This window comes from Argentina silus (genome assembly GCF_951799395.1).
Source record: "Argentina silus genome assembly, chromosome: 12".
NCBI classification, from domain to species: Eukaryota; Metazoa; Chordata; class Actinopteri; order Argentiniformes; family Argentinidae; genus Argentina; species Argentina silus.
In genome coordinates this window covers 13,232,705-13,250,204 of record NC_139666.1, presented here as the reverse complement: position 1 = coordinate 13,250,204, position 17,500 = coordinate 13,232,705, and the positions used below count along the sequence as shown (strand labels likewise).

Sequence of the window (17,500 nt, the reverse complement as noted above, 5' to 3'; positions counted from 1 at the left end):
TGATCCCGGAGAACCAGGAAGGGGAATGAGGGGGGGGGGGGTGATGAATAAAGCCATACCAGACTGGACTGTGTGTGTGTGTGTGCACGTGCAGTCGTGCATGTGTCTGTGTCTGTGAGTGTGTCTGTGTGCGTGTGTGTGTCAGGGAAAGGGGTCTGCTAGTAAACATAATACACATCATATCCATTAAAGCACGGTGGACTGGGGTCGTAGATATTCTTGAGAGAACCCAGGCAGCGTTCGGCTGCAGGCTGCTCCTTCCTGAAGATGACTGAGTGAGTGAGTGTACTGTGGCCAAGCTCGCTGGCCTGCAGGAGGCCGGGGAGTGCAGGGTAAGGCAGGGCCAAGTCCTAGTGCTAGGCTATTCTTCTCCACAGGCTCTCCACTGCTCCTTCTATTAGACACTGATTTACACGTGGCGCCCCTGTGCACTGCATCCCACTATACCACTGAGTTACGGCTTCAATTACAGCAGTAGCACCACACACACACACACACACACACACACAGAATTGCGGCCGCAGCGTGAGATAGAGACAGAGGAAAACCTACGGAGAGGAGCTGGAGGGGGAGATGGAGAATGTATCGCTGCCTGGTGATTTGAAGAGGACAAGGAGATGAACCGAAGATTGAATGGGTTAGGGAGGGTGTGCGGAGTATCGGGATTTGGAGGGTTAGGAAGTGTGTGTGTTAAGAGAGAGAGAGAGAGTGTATCTTTCTTGCTGTGTGTGTGTGTGTGTGTGTGTGTGTGTGTGTGTGTGTGTGTGTGTGCAGCCTGTGAGGGAGACGTGGGGATGAGCTGACCTTGAGTGTTTCAATCAGACATGATTAATCAAAGACCTTTTTCGAAATGATTTTCTGTTTGAGTGCTTCAAACAAAGGCTCTTAATTTATCACCCACCGTGTGATGTGTGTGTGTGCCTGTGCGCTTGCGTGTGTGTGCCTGTGTGTGGGTGTGTGTGTGTGAGAGAGAGAGAGGGGGAGATGGGTTTTCAGTACAGATACAAGCAGACAGCACAAGCAGACAGAGAGTGGTGCCTGGGGCAAGCTTGGGGCAGACCCAAACAGTGCCAAGTGCAGCCCAAACATGCCATGATAAGGCTTATAAAAATCGGCCCTGATAATAACATCATCAGGCTTACACCCCGGTCACAATAACAACACAGTGATAAGTCTTAACCAGGACATCCCTATCAGCTGGCTCAGGCCCTCACAGGGGACACAGCATTCAGAGAGAAATAGAAAAACAACTGAGAAGATTGAGGCATTGCAAGACGCGTCAGAGAAGGAGAGAAGGAAAAAGGAAGGAAGGAAGGTAGAGGGATAGAGGGAGCAGGACAGACAGAGAGAGAGAGGGAGAGAGAAGAATAGAAAAAGAGGGAGAGACAGTGACAGGATGGTCCTGTCAGGGTGTGCCCTCTGTGGTGTGACCGTGGTGTTGGGTGGTGGAGGACTCTTCTCTAATGGAGATGGACAGCCACACACACACACACACACACACACACACACACACACACCGTTCTCTGATAAGCGGGAACCTCCCGTCACCAGGGAGACGCCAACGCTATCAATAACAGAGGAGGAGGGTGAGAAGGGGGAGGGGGTTAGGCTGTGGCGGGTGGCATGAAAAGAGAGTGGGCACAGAAATCTGTTACTGCCAGAACCCATTAATACTAGACACATCTCTGGTACTGAGGACCTAGAACAGTATAGTGAGAGAGAGAGAGAGAGAGGGGGGGGGGGGGGAGGAGGGAGAGAGAGAGAGAGATGGAGATCCCCAGAAGCTTTAAGTAGGACACCTCGCTCCATCATCTCACATCCTCTCCAGCCCTATTCCAGTACAACCAGTGATGGGTGGCATGAAAGGAGCGTGGGCACAGAGATCTGTTACTGCCAAAATCCATTAACACTAAAGACACATCTCTGGTACTGAGGACCTAGAACAGGAGAGAGGGAGAGGGAGGGAGGGAGAGAGTGAGAGAGAGAGGGGGGGGGGGGGGTGCAGAGAAGAATAGCAAGAGAGATATACAGAAGTATATATATATATATATATATATATATATATATATATATATATATATATATATATATATATATATATATAGAGAGAGAGAGAGAGAGCAAGAGAGAGAGGGAGAGAGAGAGAGGGGGGGGGGGGGGGGGTACTAACAACGTTCATGTACATTTCCTCATGTGACGCCTATATTCCATCCACCCTCACAGCTGCCCTCCACAGAACCCTTTGTGGGCTTGACTCACAGCACACACCACTATCCTGTGCTGTACCATGTGTGCTGTATGTAGGCTATCGTTTAGGTGGAGATCCCCAGAAGCACTAAGTAGGACACCTCCCTCTATCATCTCCCATCCGCTCCATTCCTATTCCAGTACAGCCAATGGAGGGAGAACGTTAATATCACATTCCTCAAGCCACACAGCCACACAGACACACACACACCCACACACCCCCAACCCACACTGATGAGAAAATGTATTAAATTCCCCAAACCACCATTAATCTGAGCTCCAGTTCCATTAAACAGATACAGCATAATGAGATAGTGTGTTAGTGTGTGTGTGTGTGTGTGTGTGTGTGTGTAAGTGTGTGATTCAGAGTTATGAGTAGCTGATATTAGATTGTGTCGTGGAGACTGAGGCTTCCCTGGTGATCTGCGGTACAGAACATGTGTTTGCTCTTATTACATTTCAGAGAGAGACAAAAAGAAAACGCAATCAGGAGAAATCTAATATTCCTGCCATTGTATGCCGCGCACAATATGTGAGTGTGTGTGTGTCTGTGTGTGCGTCTCAAGCAGCGAAGGCTAATATAGAACCTTGTTCGTATATAAGATAATTACAGTTCTGCACAGGAGGGAGTTCGGCAGTGTGTGTGTGTGTGTGTGTGTGTGTGTGTGTGTGCGTGCGGAACTCTCCTGCATGTAGCCTGGGGATATTTGAGCCAAACTGTTGGGAGCTGAGGATGAGGGTGCTGTGGTTGGAGCTGAGGTGGAGGGTGCTGTGTTTGGAGCTGAGGTGGAGGGTGCTGTGGTTGGAGCTGAGGTGGAGGGTGCTGTGTTTGGAGCTGAGGTGGAGGGTGCTGTGGTTGGAGCTGAGGTGGAGGGTGCTGTGGTTGGAGCTGAGGTGGAGGGTGCTGTGGTTGGAGCTGAGGTGGAGGGTGCTGTGTTTGGAGCTGAGGTGGAGGGTGCTGTGTTTGGAGCTGAGGTGGAGGGTGCTGTGGTTGGAGCTGAGGTGGAGGGTGCTGTGGTTGGAGCTGAGGTGGAGGGTGCTGTGGTTGGAGCTGAGGTGGAGGGTGCTGTGGTTGGAGCTGAGGTGGAGGGTGCTGTGGTTGGAGCTGAGGTGGAGGGTGCTGTGTTTGGAGCTGAGGTGGAGGGTGCTGTGGTTGGAGCTGAGGTGGAGGGGCCGGGCCTTCTCAACCGTCTCTCCTTTATCCCTTCCACTCCATTTTACAGAGTGGATCTCAAGCCTTTGCCAGGTGAGTTCACCTCCCTCTAAATCATCATGTGTTCTCATCATGTGTTCTCATCATCTGCTCATCTGGAACTCCTTCCATCCAGTCCTGTCCCAGTCCCAGTCCCAGTCCCAGGCCCAGGCCCAGGCCCAGCGATGGCCCATAGAGACAGCACTCAGTGGCACTGCTCCAGTGTTTACATACATAGTATATACATAAGTGACTCTAAAAGGACATACAATTGTATATATGCCTTCAAGCAAGGGAAAAAGAACACACACACATACACATACACACACACACACACACACACACACACACACACAGCGAGGGGAAGCTCTTGCAGACATAGAGAAGTCATCTCTGGAAGCATGATTTGAAGTCCTTCAATAATATATCTGGTCAGCTGCTGCATACTCTCACACCTCATTACCTCCACTCCCGTTCTGACTTCACAGAGAGAGAAACTGCAAATGCCAACCGTTCATTTAGCCAGGAGAGGTTAACATTTAGAAGAAACGGAGAGAGAAAGAGACGCGAGGAGAGATAGGGGACGGCCTACCTTCAGATGAATCATCGGTCTAACCTGACTTCAGGACTAACTCAGTAGGAAAAAGCAAGACTTTGATAAAAAAAACAAGACAGGGCTGTGTGTGTGGACTCAGCAGGTGAAAGCAGGTGGAATTGAAGAGGTGGATTTACTCAAAACAACCAATGAAATGCTCCTGTCTGGCCTGGGCTTTACACACTGACTGATCACATAGACACCTTAACTGATCGTTTCGTCATGGTAACTGATAGCATTACCAGAGATGGAGTGAAGCCAGAAAAGAGACTTTCTCTATGCTGTGAATAAAGCATTCCTCTGTGACACTCGTATGTGTGTGTGTGTGTGTGTGTGTGTATGTGTGTGTGTGTGTGTCATCTGCTGGCTTCCTTTACTAGGGATAAGCACATCAGGGAAACTAAACAAGCATTCAGGATGATAAGTCGATTGCCAAATCGCTCCTGAAGGATCTAGTGAAACTGTGCGTTCAGCTCGAGTGGTTAAGGTCAGACAATGAGCCAAGCACAACACTGTCACTGCACTGCAGGTCCCAGAGCTGTGTGTGTGTGTGTGTCTGTGTGTGTGTGTGAGAGAGATCAATAGAGGCAGATCGGGAGAGGGAAGATAGAAATCTGTATAGATGACTATATTTCACTAGATCAATTTGCCAGTGTTATTGATCACAAGACTCACTGAACTGATGACAGCTGGGTTGTTGGTTATCTTCACCTGAGCACATCAGAGAAACCCAGAGCCTCACACACACACAGAAACATGTGCAGCACAATATAGCACACACACGACACAACACACACACAGACACACACACACACAGACACACACACAGACACACACACGTCACTGCAGAGCCTTTACAGCTGTATCCAACCTCCCTCTCACCCCACCCACACATGCAGTGCTGTACCACTCACTTTACTCTAAATACAACCTCAGGCAACTCCGCCTACAGGGGCTTCTGAGACAGGAGGAAAAAAGAAAAACCACAGTTACCCGTCTCCTACCAAGGACAGGCCATTTTAGGGCTCAGTGTGTGTGTGTGTGTGTGTGTGCCTTTGTTTATGTGGAGGAACGCAGCGAGCTACCAGAAAGTCATGGCTATAATGAGGAGCTGCGGTCCAAACAAACATAGGCTCAAACCAGAATCACACAACGCCACAGCCAGGGTTCACATGACTGTCATCTGAACTCCACACAGAGAGAGAAAACAGAAACTACCAATTCCTTCCAGAGAATGAAAGTCCCCCCACAGCACACAGTCAAACACTTCCCTCCCTCGAGTACCACAGTGTGTTTGTTCAGACCTCTCTCTGTGTGTGTGTATGTGTCTGGGGGGGGGGGGGGGGGGGGGGTGTGTGTATAGAAAGGCACTGTATGTTGGGAGCAGAAGACTACTGAGGGGGGGTGTAGGCAGTGGACTCTTTGTTTGAGCTGCAGAGGGAAAGAGTTCAAGGACATGTCCCTCTTTTCTCTCTCTCTTTCCCAGTCCTCCCCCCCCCCCCCTCCCCCCGCCTCTTTCTCTCCTCCACCCACTTTCTCCTAGTCTCTCTTCCTGGGGGGATATTAACGATCCATCTACTGTGCTCCATTAGGAGCTTCCGCCCTCCCTGCCCCTGTTCTGACACACACACACACACACACACACACACACACACACACACACACACACACACACACAAGCCACTAAAACCAGAGACAGAGAGCAATTAAAGCACAGAGAATTCCCCTCTGCTCTACAACATTCGATCTCGAGTGTGTGTATGTGTCTGAGTTGTGTGTGACGGAGGTGTACTTGTGTGTGAGTTGCTGTCTTACCTGGCTGGAGGACACTGATCCCCAGCAGGTTGGACGTGCGGTTGGCCACTTTGCTCCAGGTGTTGTCGTAGTTCTTCCTCCACAGCAGGGCCGAGCACTGGTAAGTCCCCGCCTCGCGGCGCCCGGCGCGTGTCACTGACAGGCGGAAGTTGGTGTTGGCATGGGAACGGTCCACGGTGGTACGGGTGCCCAGACCCAGGAGCTGCTCTCCCCACTGCAGGGTCCCCTCCCGTGTGAACGTCACCAGGTCTCTGAACTCGCCACCCTCTCCCTCCCCGGACCCGGCGCCCGCGGGCTGGAAGCGCCAGGTGACGGAGGCGGGAACGCGGGGGTTGTGTTGAGGCTTGACCAGGCACTGCAGGTCAAACGAGTCGCCGAAGGTCACGCTGGGTGTCCGTGATGACGCTGACACCACGAAGGAGGATTCTTGGGGGGGGGGGGGGCAAAAAAAACAGGAAATGACATGTTAAAAATCAAGTTAAAAATCAATCCCTTCCCTCCTCCTCTACCCAAACCATGGTGTCTTGAAGAACTAACACAACTGGATAGGTATAAGCAACAGGGTGGAAGCTTGCCAGTTGAAGGCCATGACATTGATTAATCATCCCCTCAGATCTGTAAACACTGACAAAGGTATGATGTTGAAGGCACCATGATGGTGTCTAACCGGAACAACCCAGTCCTTCAACCCAGCAGAGAAAAGGAGAGAGTGATAGATTGAGAGAGAGAGAGAGAGGGAGTGAGTGGTATTAAATGAGAGTTGAATAATGACCCCCTACCATTAAGTTAGCTATTACAGCCCATTACCGTTCTACGATCCACAGCAGGATGATCTGAATATGAGGCTTTAGATAATGCCTGTGTTATTAGTGATTCAGAAATTCTCTCAGGGTCGGCCCATAGGGACGGATTCCCCGGCCTGAGATTGGCCCACACGGTATTTACCCAGGGTGCACTGGGTCTTAGATACAGAGCCTATGCTGACAGAGCTGCTGGGATCGATTTCTCCAGACTCCCTGAAGGCACTCTAAGACATTTGGTCAAGGCGGGGAGTGTGTGTACTGTATGCGCACGTGTGTGTGTGTGCGTGTGTGTGTATGTGTGTGTGTGTGCGTGTGTGTGTGTGTATGTGTGTGTGTGTGCGTGTGTGCGTGTGTACTTGACTGTGAAAGCAGGGCTCAGAACTAATGGTGAAGCTACAGAGAATACTCCAGGGAGAGGTTTCCTCCAAGCGCTGACATTCAATCTGCTTCCTACACTCCGCCCAGTCCAAACCTTCCTCATTAAGATAACAACACACCCTGGTCCAGATAATAGGGGCTACCTACAGTTCACCTATACCACAGGTAGAGAGAATGAGAGCGAGATAGAGACAAGTAAGAATTCCTCCAAGTATCTGTCCAGCTATTTAAGAAACATCCCTTACGCTGTAACAGGGTCTGCCTTTGGGCTCTCACATTGTTCTACATGAGATTGGACACCGAGTGCGTTCTGTGGGGGCGGAAAACCCAAGATGGCGAGGAGGAAGTACGCATTTCATTGGCGGACTAGCGACACAAGCTACTAGCATTGAAATGAATTAGGTGACATCAGACTTGTGTGTCCATTCCTTTTACAGTCTCAGGTTGTAACAGAAAACAGAGTCCATTTTGATATATTCACCCTAGAGCGAAGAAGTGGAATGACAGTGAGGGCAGTGAGTGGGGGGGATTTGACAGACTCTGATATTTACAAGATCAGATAACTCATATATTTTACGCTTTGCAGATTTCTCCATTATTCTCATTTCTCTCTCCCCCTCTCTCTCTCTCTCTCTCTCTCTCTCTCTCCTGACAGCCTGTCGTCCCTGGTGTCCTTCAAGGTGTGTAATCGATGGTTTTATGTCCAGAGTGTTGGCTACAGCTGGGAGTGCAGCCACAGGCTATAATTCTCCAGACAATAACTCTCCTCTCTCCTTCTATCTCTCGTTTAGCTCTTTTCTCTCTCCCTCTCTTCTCATCCATCCATCTCCCTCATTGTCTGCCTCTGTGATAGGAAAGATGATTTTATACTGATTTCCTGCGTACACCACAGGGGTCTTTAAACATTTATGTGATTTGTCCTGTCCTGTCGTGCGTGTGTGTGTGTTTATGTGTGTGCGTGTGTGTGTGTGTGTGTGTGTGAAATCAGAGCCTGGCCTACACAGACCTGCTAACCCAGTAACTCCAGGGGGCTCTTTAGCCAATCAGCTATCAGGAACTCCCAACTCTCTAATGAGCAACTTAAACTTCGCCATGGCAACAAAAAACACATCAGTCCCTCTGAACACTCCATAGGACACCAGTGCCCCATGGGACATCTATCATGGAGGAAAGGCAATTCGAGAAGAGAGGTAGAGGGAATGAATGTGGAAAAGAGGGGGGTAAGAAAATAACAAAGAGGAGAAGGAACAGAGGAAAATAGTGCAGGCCTATCTATACCTGGCATGCCTGTTTGAGGCTCTGCAGAATACAAGGTAGAGAGACAAGTAGACTGAGGCAAGCAGAAGCTAAACAACTCTAATCCGACACACACACACACACACACACACACACACACACACACACACACACACACACACACCTGGCATAAGAGTAACGCACACCCATAGGACACTCCCCCACACAAAATAACAACATCCATTATCATCCAAGTTTACATATTGTATCCATTGTTGCTGAAACTCAACAAATGGCCACTTAAAATTCAGACTTCCTGTCTTTCTCCACTCCAGCACCAGAGTGTCCTGCTGCAGGGGACTAATCTCTCCTGAGAGACAGGGAGGGCTCTTGCTCTGTGTGTGTGTGTGTGTGTGTGTGTGTGTGTGTGTATGTATGTGTCTGTCTGTCTGTCTGTGTGTGTATGTGTCTGTGTGTGTGTGTGTGTGTGTGTGTGTCTGTCTGTCTGTCTGTGTGTGTGTATGTGTCTGTGTATGTGTCTGTCTGTCTGTCTGTGTGTGTGTGTGTGTGTGTGTGCTGAGCCCTGAGCCCTTGGCTCCACAGCCCCTCACTGCTCCGCTCCAGTGGCTTCCTCAGCCTGTACCCGGGATGTTCAGCTTAACTCAGCACTGACAGAGAAAAGCCTCAGACTGTGAAACACATTTCTGCTGCATTTTCATTCTAATAATTTCTGTTAATCTGTGTGTGTGTGTGTGCGCGTGTGTACAACGTGTGGGTGTGAATTTGCCTTAAGATTTTTGTGTGTTCATTTCCCACTACCTCTGATGTTTGGTAACAGTGTTGTGGACTGTGTTGTAATGGCCCTTTCCCCTTGGCTCTACATGAATAAACCATGCTTTATTCAGCAGTGTAGACCTGTGTCTCACTCTGAGCCATTCATGTCTCTACCATTTACCATTGCGGTCCCTGAAATGTTCCTGGCTGAGTCTACTACGCCCTTTATCCTGGTCCAAATGTGGGTCTGTGTGTGTGTGTGTGTGTGTCTGTGTGTGAGTGAGAGCGAGACAGAGAGAGAGAGAGACCCCCCCTTGCACAAAACTCACCGACTGTCTTCACAGTGATGGCCTTGGTAGCTGCTTTCTCTCCTATCTTGTCCCAGCTCTGGTCTGGTTCTGTCCCGGTCTGGAGCCACTCTGTGGCCGTGCACCGGTACTGGCCCTCATCCCCAGGGACGGCGTTGTACAGGGACAGGATGTAGGCGTCGCCTCGTACCCTCTCCACACGGACCTCCCCGTAGCTGGAGCGCTCGCGGTACCCCGGGCCTGGGCGCACCGTCCCGTCCCGGTCCACAGAGGCCAGCTCCTGGGCCGGTCCAGAGCCCGGCTTCTCGCTCCACTGCCAGGTGACTGAGAGAGGGCCCGTGGTGGTACGGATAGAGCAGGTCAGCTGGACCACATCCCCCTCCTGGACCTCCGATGAGTTACTGGACAATGACACTGTAATATTGCTCTCTGGTAGAGGGAGAGATGGGTGAAAGAGTGTGGTTGGGGGGAGGGAGAGAGAGAGAAAGTAAAAAAAAGAAAAGAAAAAGTGAGTAAATGATGCTGGAAACCACTTAAATATTTATCGTATACTATATTTCTAAAAGTTGAATTTGTGAAATAATAGTGTCAGGCTTCACGTGTTGAAAAATTCATGCGGCACTGTACAAAAGAGCACATGCAGGAAACCCAGATGATGGTGTGGACTAGAGGACTAGTCTATACTGGCTTTGGCAGTGTGTGTCGTGTGTGTCTGCTGTGGGAGATTATCACTCTGCACTGGCCTCAGGCATCTGAGAGTGGCTGTCAGAAGCGGGGGGGCCCTGGTGGACTGGTGTGGGGGTGAGAGGATCCTATTCCTCACACCACTGTAACACAGCTCCACGGTCAACCCAGACTTCGGGGACGCCCCCCCCCCCCCTAGATCAGAGGGCTCAGCGTCTGAAGGATTCCGCCTCAGAAGAAGCAGGATAAAAGTGTTCAGTGTGCCGTCCCCCTGTGTTTTAATGCAGCTCTGCTCTCATCACATTACCGCCCCACCATCACAGACCGAGGAGCACGGGCTTGGCCCGGCCTGGCCCTCAAACCCCCATTAACCCCAGGGGGTGAGTGGTTGAGTCTCTGGGATATAAGGGAGGGTTTTTCTCTCTCTTCTCTCCCTCTTGTCAGGGTCTGAGGGTTTTTCTCTGAGCTAACCACCTGTCTTAATAAGCCAGAGCTCTTTGAGAATACAGACGAAAGCAGCCTCTCATGTCTTTCACACTCAAATGAACAAAAGGAAAGCCTCGCTCCCTTTTTCTTTTTCTGTCTATTTCAATCAATTTGGCTCCTTTTCCTTCTCCCCACTAAATACATTATACATTTGTTCTCTCTTTCGCCCTTACATGTCAATGGGAACGTGTGAGAACATGAGATGTCATGGTTAGGTAGGCAGAGAGACATCTTTTCCACAAATCCTGGGTCTGGGTGTGTGTCTCTGTCTCTGTCTCTGTCTCTCTGTCTCTCGCTCTCCCACTCTTTTTTCTCATCTCTCCTCCCTTTCTTAGACCCCTCTGTTTCTTTCTCTCTTTTTATCAATCCCTTTCTCCACCCCCCTCCCCCTTACTTTCTGTTTGTATGGACATTGCTCATTCTCAATCCCACTCTCTCTACTACCCCCCCCCCCCCCCACCCCCCTTTCTCTCCCTGTCTGTTTGTGATTCACAGCGGTGCGTCAGGACCTCTCTCTCTCCAGCTGAAGGTAAACTCATCCATCACCACTGATTTGTCAGCAGTGTTTACATCTCTCTCTCTCTCTCTCCTACTGCCGGCTCTGCCTACCCCTCACACCCACCCATGTCACCCAACACCCCAATCAGGGTGACACAGGGGGGCGCTGTGTAATTGGCCCAGATAGAAGGGGTTAGAGGCATGTGTGTGTGTTTGCGGGGGTGGGGGGTGGGGGTTATGCCCCACCATTACCCCAGAGCCCCCTCCACTCCATTAAGGCTCCTTTCCAGTAACCATAGTTATTACACAGTAAAAACACATGAGCAGCTTTAACAGGACATAAAACCCCTTTGTTTGAAAAACGAAAGCCTCCATTAAAGAGCATCTCTGGGGATTACTGGAGACATGGGGGAGAGGGGGGTTTGTTTTGGGGATGTTGTTTGGGTTAGTTGGGAGGGGGTTCTGGCATAGGGGTGGGTTATTTATGTGTTTTACATGCTGGTAACAGCTGCCCTCAGGATTCAAGGCAAAGCCTCAGAAATATAGATAAGAGATGGAATGGGGGATGTGGCCATGGACACTTCCACCTAGCCTGTGCCAGGCTCTCTCTCCCCTGTCTGTCTCTGTCTGTCTGTGTGTGTGTGTGTGTGTGAGGGCGTGGCCCCAGGCTCCAGCTGGATCTAGTTCACGTCTTCCACTCTACCTGCTCTGTTGACACACCTGCGGTTCATCATCTCATCACCACGCAGGATTTAAACCCCGGCTTCCCATCCACTCGTCACCAGATCGTTGTAGCATTTACTTTCTCTTTTCTCTTTGTAGCATTTATTACTCAGAGCATTACTGTACTTACTATTTAACTATCAGCGCTCTCTCTTTTGTTCAGTGCCACTCCCCGGTTTCTGCCTGCCTGGCCGCCTGCCACCCTGCCTGCCACCCTGCCTGCTTGTCATTCTGCCCTGCCATTCCGTTCGCTCTACTCCTTCATGAAAACCCGGTTCCTGTGATATATACGTGTCCTGACTCTGTGTCCTGCACTTCAGGCTTCTCTAGCTCTGACCGTCACAATAACGTGGAAGAATAAAGTGGAAGAATGATACTGCAGGGAAGGTTATGGGGGGTTTATAGTTGATTAGGCATTCACTGGCCTCCCGGCCTCCACAGTCTGCACACCCCCACCAGCCACCCCTCTGCAGCCCAGCTGGGCTCCTCTGCCACAGCAGAACACATTCATTTAGCCTGGGGATCCATTAGAGGGCCCTGGAGAGGTAGGCCTCATTCTCTCCCTCTCTTTCTCCACGCTCTCATTTCACGGCTGTTAGCTCAGCCTCCTTCAGCTACCGCTCTCTCCTGCTCTCCATTATCCTGCTAGTGCTCAGAGCCGCTAGCTGAGCCCAGGAAATGTGAAGGGCCGTAATACCGCATTACCAATCTTTAGCAATCCACTCATACAGAAAATACCCCAGGAATAAAGAAAGGCAACATTCTCTCTGTGACTCACAGCTCACAATGGAGGCTGTTCTCTTGTAAGAGAGGTATCTGACCCCAGAGAGAGAGGGAGGGAGGGCGCTCAGTGTGGGACTGGATAATGCATGTCATTAAAACAAATACTATGATTATGAAGGGGCCGATCGGACAGGCCATGTCAGACTGACTGAGGAGCCAATTGGAAGCTTTGTTATTAACCCGAGGGCCAATAGGAGGGTGTGTTACTCACTCAGGGCCTGGACGGTGATCTGGACGTTGCGGGACCTCTTGCTGCGGTCGATGAAGTCTCCCGTGGGCGTTTTCTCCCTCTCCGTCACCCGGCAGATGTATTTCCCGGCGTCCTCTGGACTCAGGCGCTGCAGCTTCAGCAGGTGCACAGCAGGGCTCTCCTTGCGCACGGTCATGTGACCCGCGGCCTCGCGGGCTAAGTAATCGGGTCCCAGGATGGGCACGGCGCTGGGTCCCACCACGGCCACCGGCGAGCTGCTGAACACCCACGACACCGAGAAGAAGCGCTCGGGGACGTTCTGAGCGTCGATGGTGCAGCGCAGCTCCAGCGGCTCACCGGCCGTGAAGGACCTCCGCTCCGTGCTCACCTGGATACTAAAGTCCCGATCTGGGGGGGTGAGGGGAAGATAAGAGAGAAGTGGTGGTGGTGGTGGAGGGGGGGGGGGGGGTAGAGAGAGAGAGAGAGAGGGAGCAGGTGGAGAGAGCGCAAAAGAACATTTGTCAGAATAATATAAACATTGACAGCAGCAGTTTTACCCCCTCCAGCCTCCTCAAACAGTCAACACCTCGTGTGTGTATTGCTCAACACCCTAATTAAAGAAGTGTTGAAGCTGTTTCTGTCGCTACACCCTCAGAGCAATTTGTTCTGTTATCTACATATGAGAAATACAGACTGGTGTGAATATGGGTTTGAAATTGATATGCATGACACCACGTCCTCTAATATCCACGTCTGTCACAGTCGGGGCAGAGACGGAGGGAAAATAGAGAGATGAAGAGCAACCGAGAGAGAGAGAGAAGGTAGAGAGAGAGAGAGAGAAGGTAGAGAGAAGGTAGAGAGAGAGAGAGAGAGAGAGAAGGTAGAGAGAAGGTAGAGAGAGAGAGAGAGAGAGAGAGAGAGAGAGAGAAGGTGGAGACAGAGAGAGAAGAGATAAAAAGGGTGGACAGTGAGCAGCCGTAATACACAGCTTCAGCCTCCTCCACTCCCCTTGGTTTCACCTCCACATAAAAACACACCTAATTAAAATTCCTTCCAGCAGTCTAAAAGCGCTCTCCCCTCCTCTGCGCTGTGTTGGAGACAGAGGAGAGAGGGAAAAACATTGGCAACCCTGGCTTTGACTGGGCTCCAATTACAGATGCACACCACGTCGAGAAACTGCGTTTATTTACAGTATTAATTTCCTCATGACGAGCGTGGTGCTCTCTGTATCAGAGACGCTGGCTTCGCCTCACTCTGAGGTGTTGGCCCCCGGCTGTAATTATAAACACTTTAAACAGACTTCCTGAGAAACACACTCGTGGAAAAGTTCAAAGCCTGCCGTAGCGTTGGCATGGATCGTTATGCAGGACAGTGTGTGTGTGTGTGGGGGGGGGGGGGGTAACTATTTACACACACACACACACGTAAGTACAGACACACACGCACACAGAGCCCTCATGCTGGGTGCCTGTCTCTAAAACAACACCTATCTTTAACAGACTGGCACTAACAGGACATATTGCAGATCAAACACACACACACACACACACACACACACACACACACACACACACACACACACACACACACACACACACACACACACACACAACACACAAACACACACGTCAGCACTAATAGAGCGGAACGTAGATGCCAAAACAACGGCCAGTGGCGTTCGGTCCCTTGCTGACCAATGGAGCAGCAGGATATTGTGTTATGCCATCAAGCTCTTCTGACCTGTTTTTCCGGGGTCTAAACCGAAGGAGCCGTGACCTGGTTTGACAAGGACACACAGCCACTAAACTAAAAGGAACTCAATAATAAACACGCCAACTGAGAACTAAGTCCAACCAGGAGAGTGTTGAGAGGAAAGTGAGAGACAAGCAAGGGACAGACAGATGATGAAGGCGGAGACATTAAAAAGAGCAGAGAGAAAACATAAAAAAAATTAGATGCAGTGAGAGACAGAGAGAGTGCAGAGAATAAGGAGATAGAGAGAGGGAGGGGTTGAGGGAGGGGTTGGGGGAGGGGTGGGGGGGGGGAGTGCATTAGGATTCTGTCCATGCCTGGCCTCTCTCTGCTCTGTCTGTGGGTGATTAGCCAGTGATGGGGCTGCCTCTGGATCCACTCTCTCGGTAATACTGGAAGCCTAATGAAGGAGCTTCACGCAGGCGCACAGGCATGCACACACACACACACGCACACACACGCACGCACGCACGCACACACACGCACGCACGCACACGCACACACACACGCACACACACACGCACACGCCCGGCTGTATTCCCTTCGTCACGCTACAACAATCCCATCCATTATAGATTATAAAGGAGAGAGGGGGTGGAAGAGGCGCGGAGATGCTCCTCAGACAGGCTGCCTTCACATACAGCCTCCTCCTCTCAGCCTCCTCCTCTCAGCCTCACAATCTAGGGGTGCCATCAAGAACCATCGGTTCAGGGGGGGTTCACTCTTCTACCGAAAATGACAAAACGCTTTCCCTTGTAAGAGTGTATTGACTCAGACGCTGGCATGTGAATAACTCCTTCATAATTCTGTTAATATTCAGACATTTATCAGAGATCTAATCGTGCTCCAGTGAAGTACAGAAAGGGATTTTTGGAGTGTACTGTGAGACACAATAGCATACTGTTATTGTGCGTGTGTACGTATTGTAGCTCTGACTCTCTGTCGTTGTCCGACGGGTTAGAGATTGACGGCTTGTTGCTAGATCATCACCTCTCTCTCTAGGTGGCTGAGAGAGGGTCGAGTCAAAAACAATCCAGCTTCTGTCTCTTACACAGTGCTAGAACAGAGGGAGCAGGGCTAGAACAGAGGGAGCAGGGCTAGAACAGAGGGAGCAGGGCTAGAACAGAGGGAGCAGGGCTAGAACAGAGGGAGCAGTGCTAGAACAGAGGGAGCAGGGCTAGAACAGAGGGAGCAGTGCTAGAACAGAGGGAGCAGGGCTAGAACAGAGGGAGCAGGGCTAGAACAGAGGGAGCAGGGCTAGAACAGAGGGAGCAGTGCTAGAACAGAGGGAGCAGGGCTAGAACAGAGGGAGCAGTGCTAGAACAGAGGGAGCAGGGCTAGAACAGAGGGAGCAGTGCTAGAACAGAGGGAGCAGGGCTAGAACAGAGGGAGCAGTGCTAGAACAGAGGGAGGTTGTCAATGGAGCAGAGTGACGGAACCATAAGGAAGTTCGCTGTTTAACCTCTGATCACCCAGTCACAGACTACTACTTATTGGAGATGAACGGAACGGAAGGGTTTCACCATGAAACACCCTTTCAGAGCCTCAGTATGTGTGTGTGTCTGTCTTTTAAACCCCAAATATTTGATCTGTGACCTTGGTAACAGGGTATCAGGCTTTCTCTAGAGGATTCCTGTCCATCACACACACACGCGCACACACGCACACGCGCACACACACACACACACACACACACACACACACACACACACACACACACACACACACACACACACACACACACACACACACACACACACACACACACACACACACACACACACACACACACACACACACACACACACACACACAGAGATTGGGACAGTCTGTGGAGGTTTGGTTAAGCCCTCCATAATGCTCTAATTAGCTTAGTTTGAGATAGCGATCAGCACTCAGGAAGACCAAGTGTTTGTGTCTGTGTGTGATCCTGTGTGTAACAGGGACAGCCTATGATCCATCCACACACACACACACACACACACACACCTCTGCAACCCCCCCCTCCCCCCTCCCCTCTCACCAGTGGGCTGTATTCGGAGCTGGGTCTTGTCGGCCTGTTTGCGGGTCATGGCGAACCAGCTGCCGTCCGTGTCCTGGATCCACTCTGAGGCCTGGCAGTAGAGCAGGCCCTGGTCAGCAGGCTGCAGCCTGTGGATGGTCAGTCTGTAGGACGTGGCGCTGGTCTTATCCAGCCTCAGGTCCCCTGCAGCCATCCTCTGCCTGTACGGCCCCCCCGCCCGCAGAACAAAGTCCCGAGACAGAGTCAGCACTTCCTGGGGCGGGGCTGTCCCGTCGTCAGGGGAGCGCAGATACCAGCCCACAGACAGGTGAGTGTGCTGAGTGGTCGTCCGGGAAACCTCGCAGTTCAGCTGCAGGGTGTCGCCCTCCACCTTGGAGAGGGTCTGCGCTGGCGCGGTAACGGTGAGGGAGTCGGGGATGACTGCAGGAGGAGGACAGGAGAGGAAGAAGAGAACAGAATTAACGAGTGTCAGAGAAGAAATGTTTTGTGCTCAAATAACTGGAGAAGAGGATCTAAAAACAGGATTGAAGGCAGATGAAGGGTGCAGTTAATATTAAACTGGACTTTGTGTACAGTATCAGTGACAATGAAGGTTGTTGTGACCAGATGACACATCCAACCCCCCCCCCCCCCTCCCAGTAAGCACAACGCTCGCAGGCCCAGACACCAAGCATGTCTGGTTCTAACCCACTCTATCCCAACACACAGCTAGGGCTCCCTCCCCAGACTGACAACGCTCTCTCTCTGAAGCTTGAGATTGCTGTGTTTTTTCGACACGGGTGACTGGATCACACATTCTAAATATACAGACAATGCATTGAAATGAGCAACAGTGAAGAGATTTTTTGGTTTTCATCACTATCTATAGCTGACAACACAGAAGACTCAAAGTCAGCTGGTTAAGATCAGAGCGCAAGAGAGGGAGAAAGGGAGAGAGGGAGAAAGAGCAAGAGAGAGAAAGTGAGAAGGGAGACATGACAGATTTGGAATGGGGGATGTGTTAAAAACGCTCC

General features: G+C 50.8%; 1 protein-coding gene across 1 annotated transcript in view; it reads right to left on the bottom strand.

Annotated features, from left to right (window-relative positions):
- Positions 1-17,500, bottom strand: part of igsf3 (immunoglobulin superfamily, member 3) — a gene marked incomplete at its 5' end in the record, with an annotated part of 31,783 nt that overhangs the window by 11,177 nt on the left and 3,106 nt on the right. Inside the window, 4 exons of the mRNA XM_083682125.1 lie at positions 5,850-6,275; positions 9,370-9,777; positions 12,734-13,120; positions 16,488-16,907. Of these exons, the coding sequence (XP_083538251.1) occupies positions 5,850-6,275; positions 9,370-9,777; positions 12,734-13,120; positions 16,488-16,907 (1,641 nt within the window). The remainder of the gene's footprint in view (positions 1-5,849; positions 6,276-9,369; positions 9,778-12,733; positions 13,121-16,487; positions 16,908-17,500) is intronic.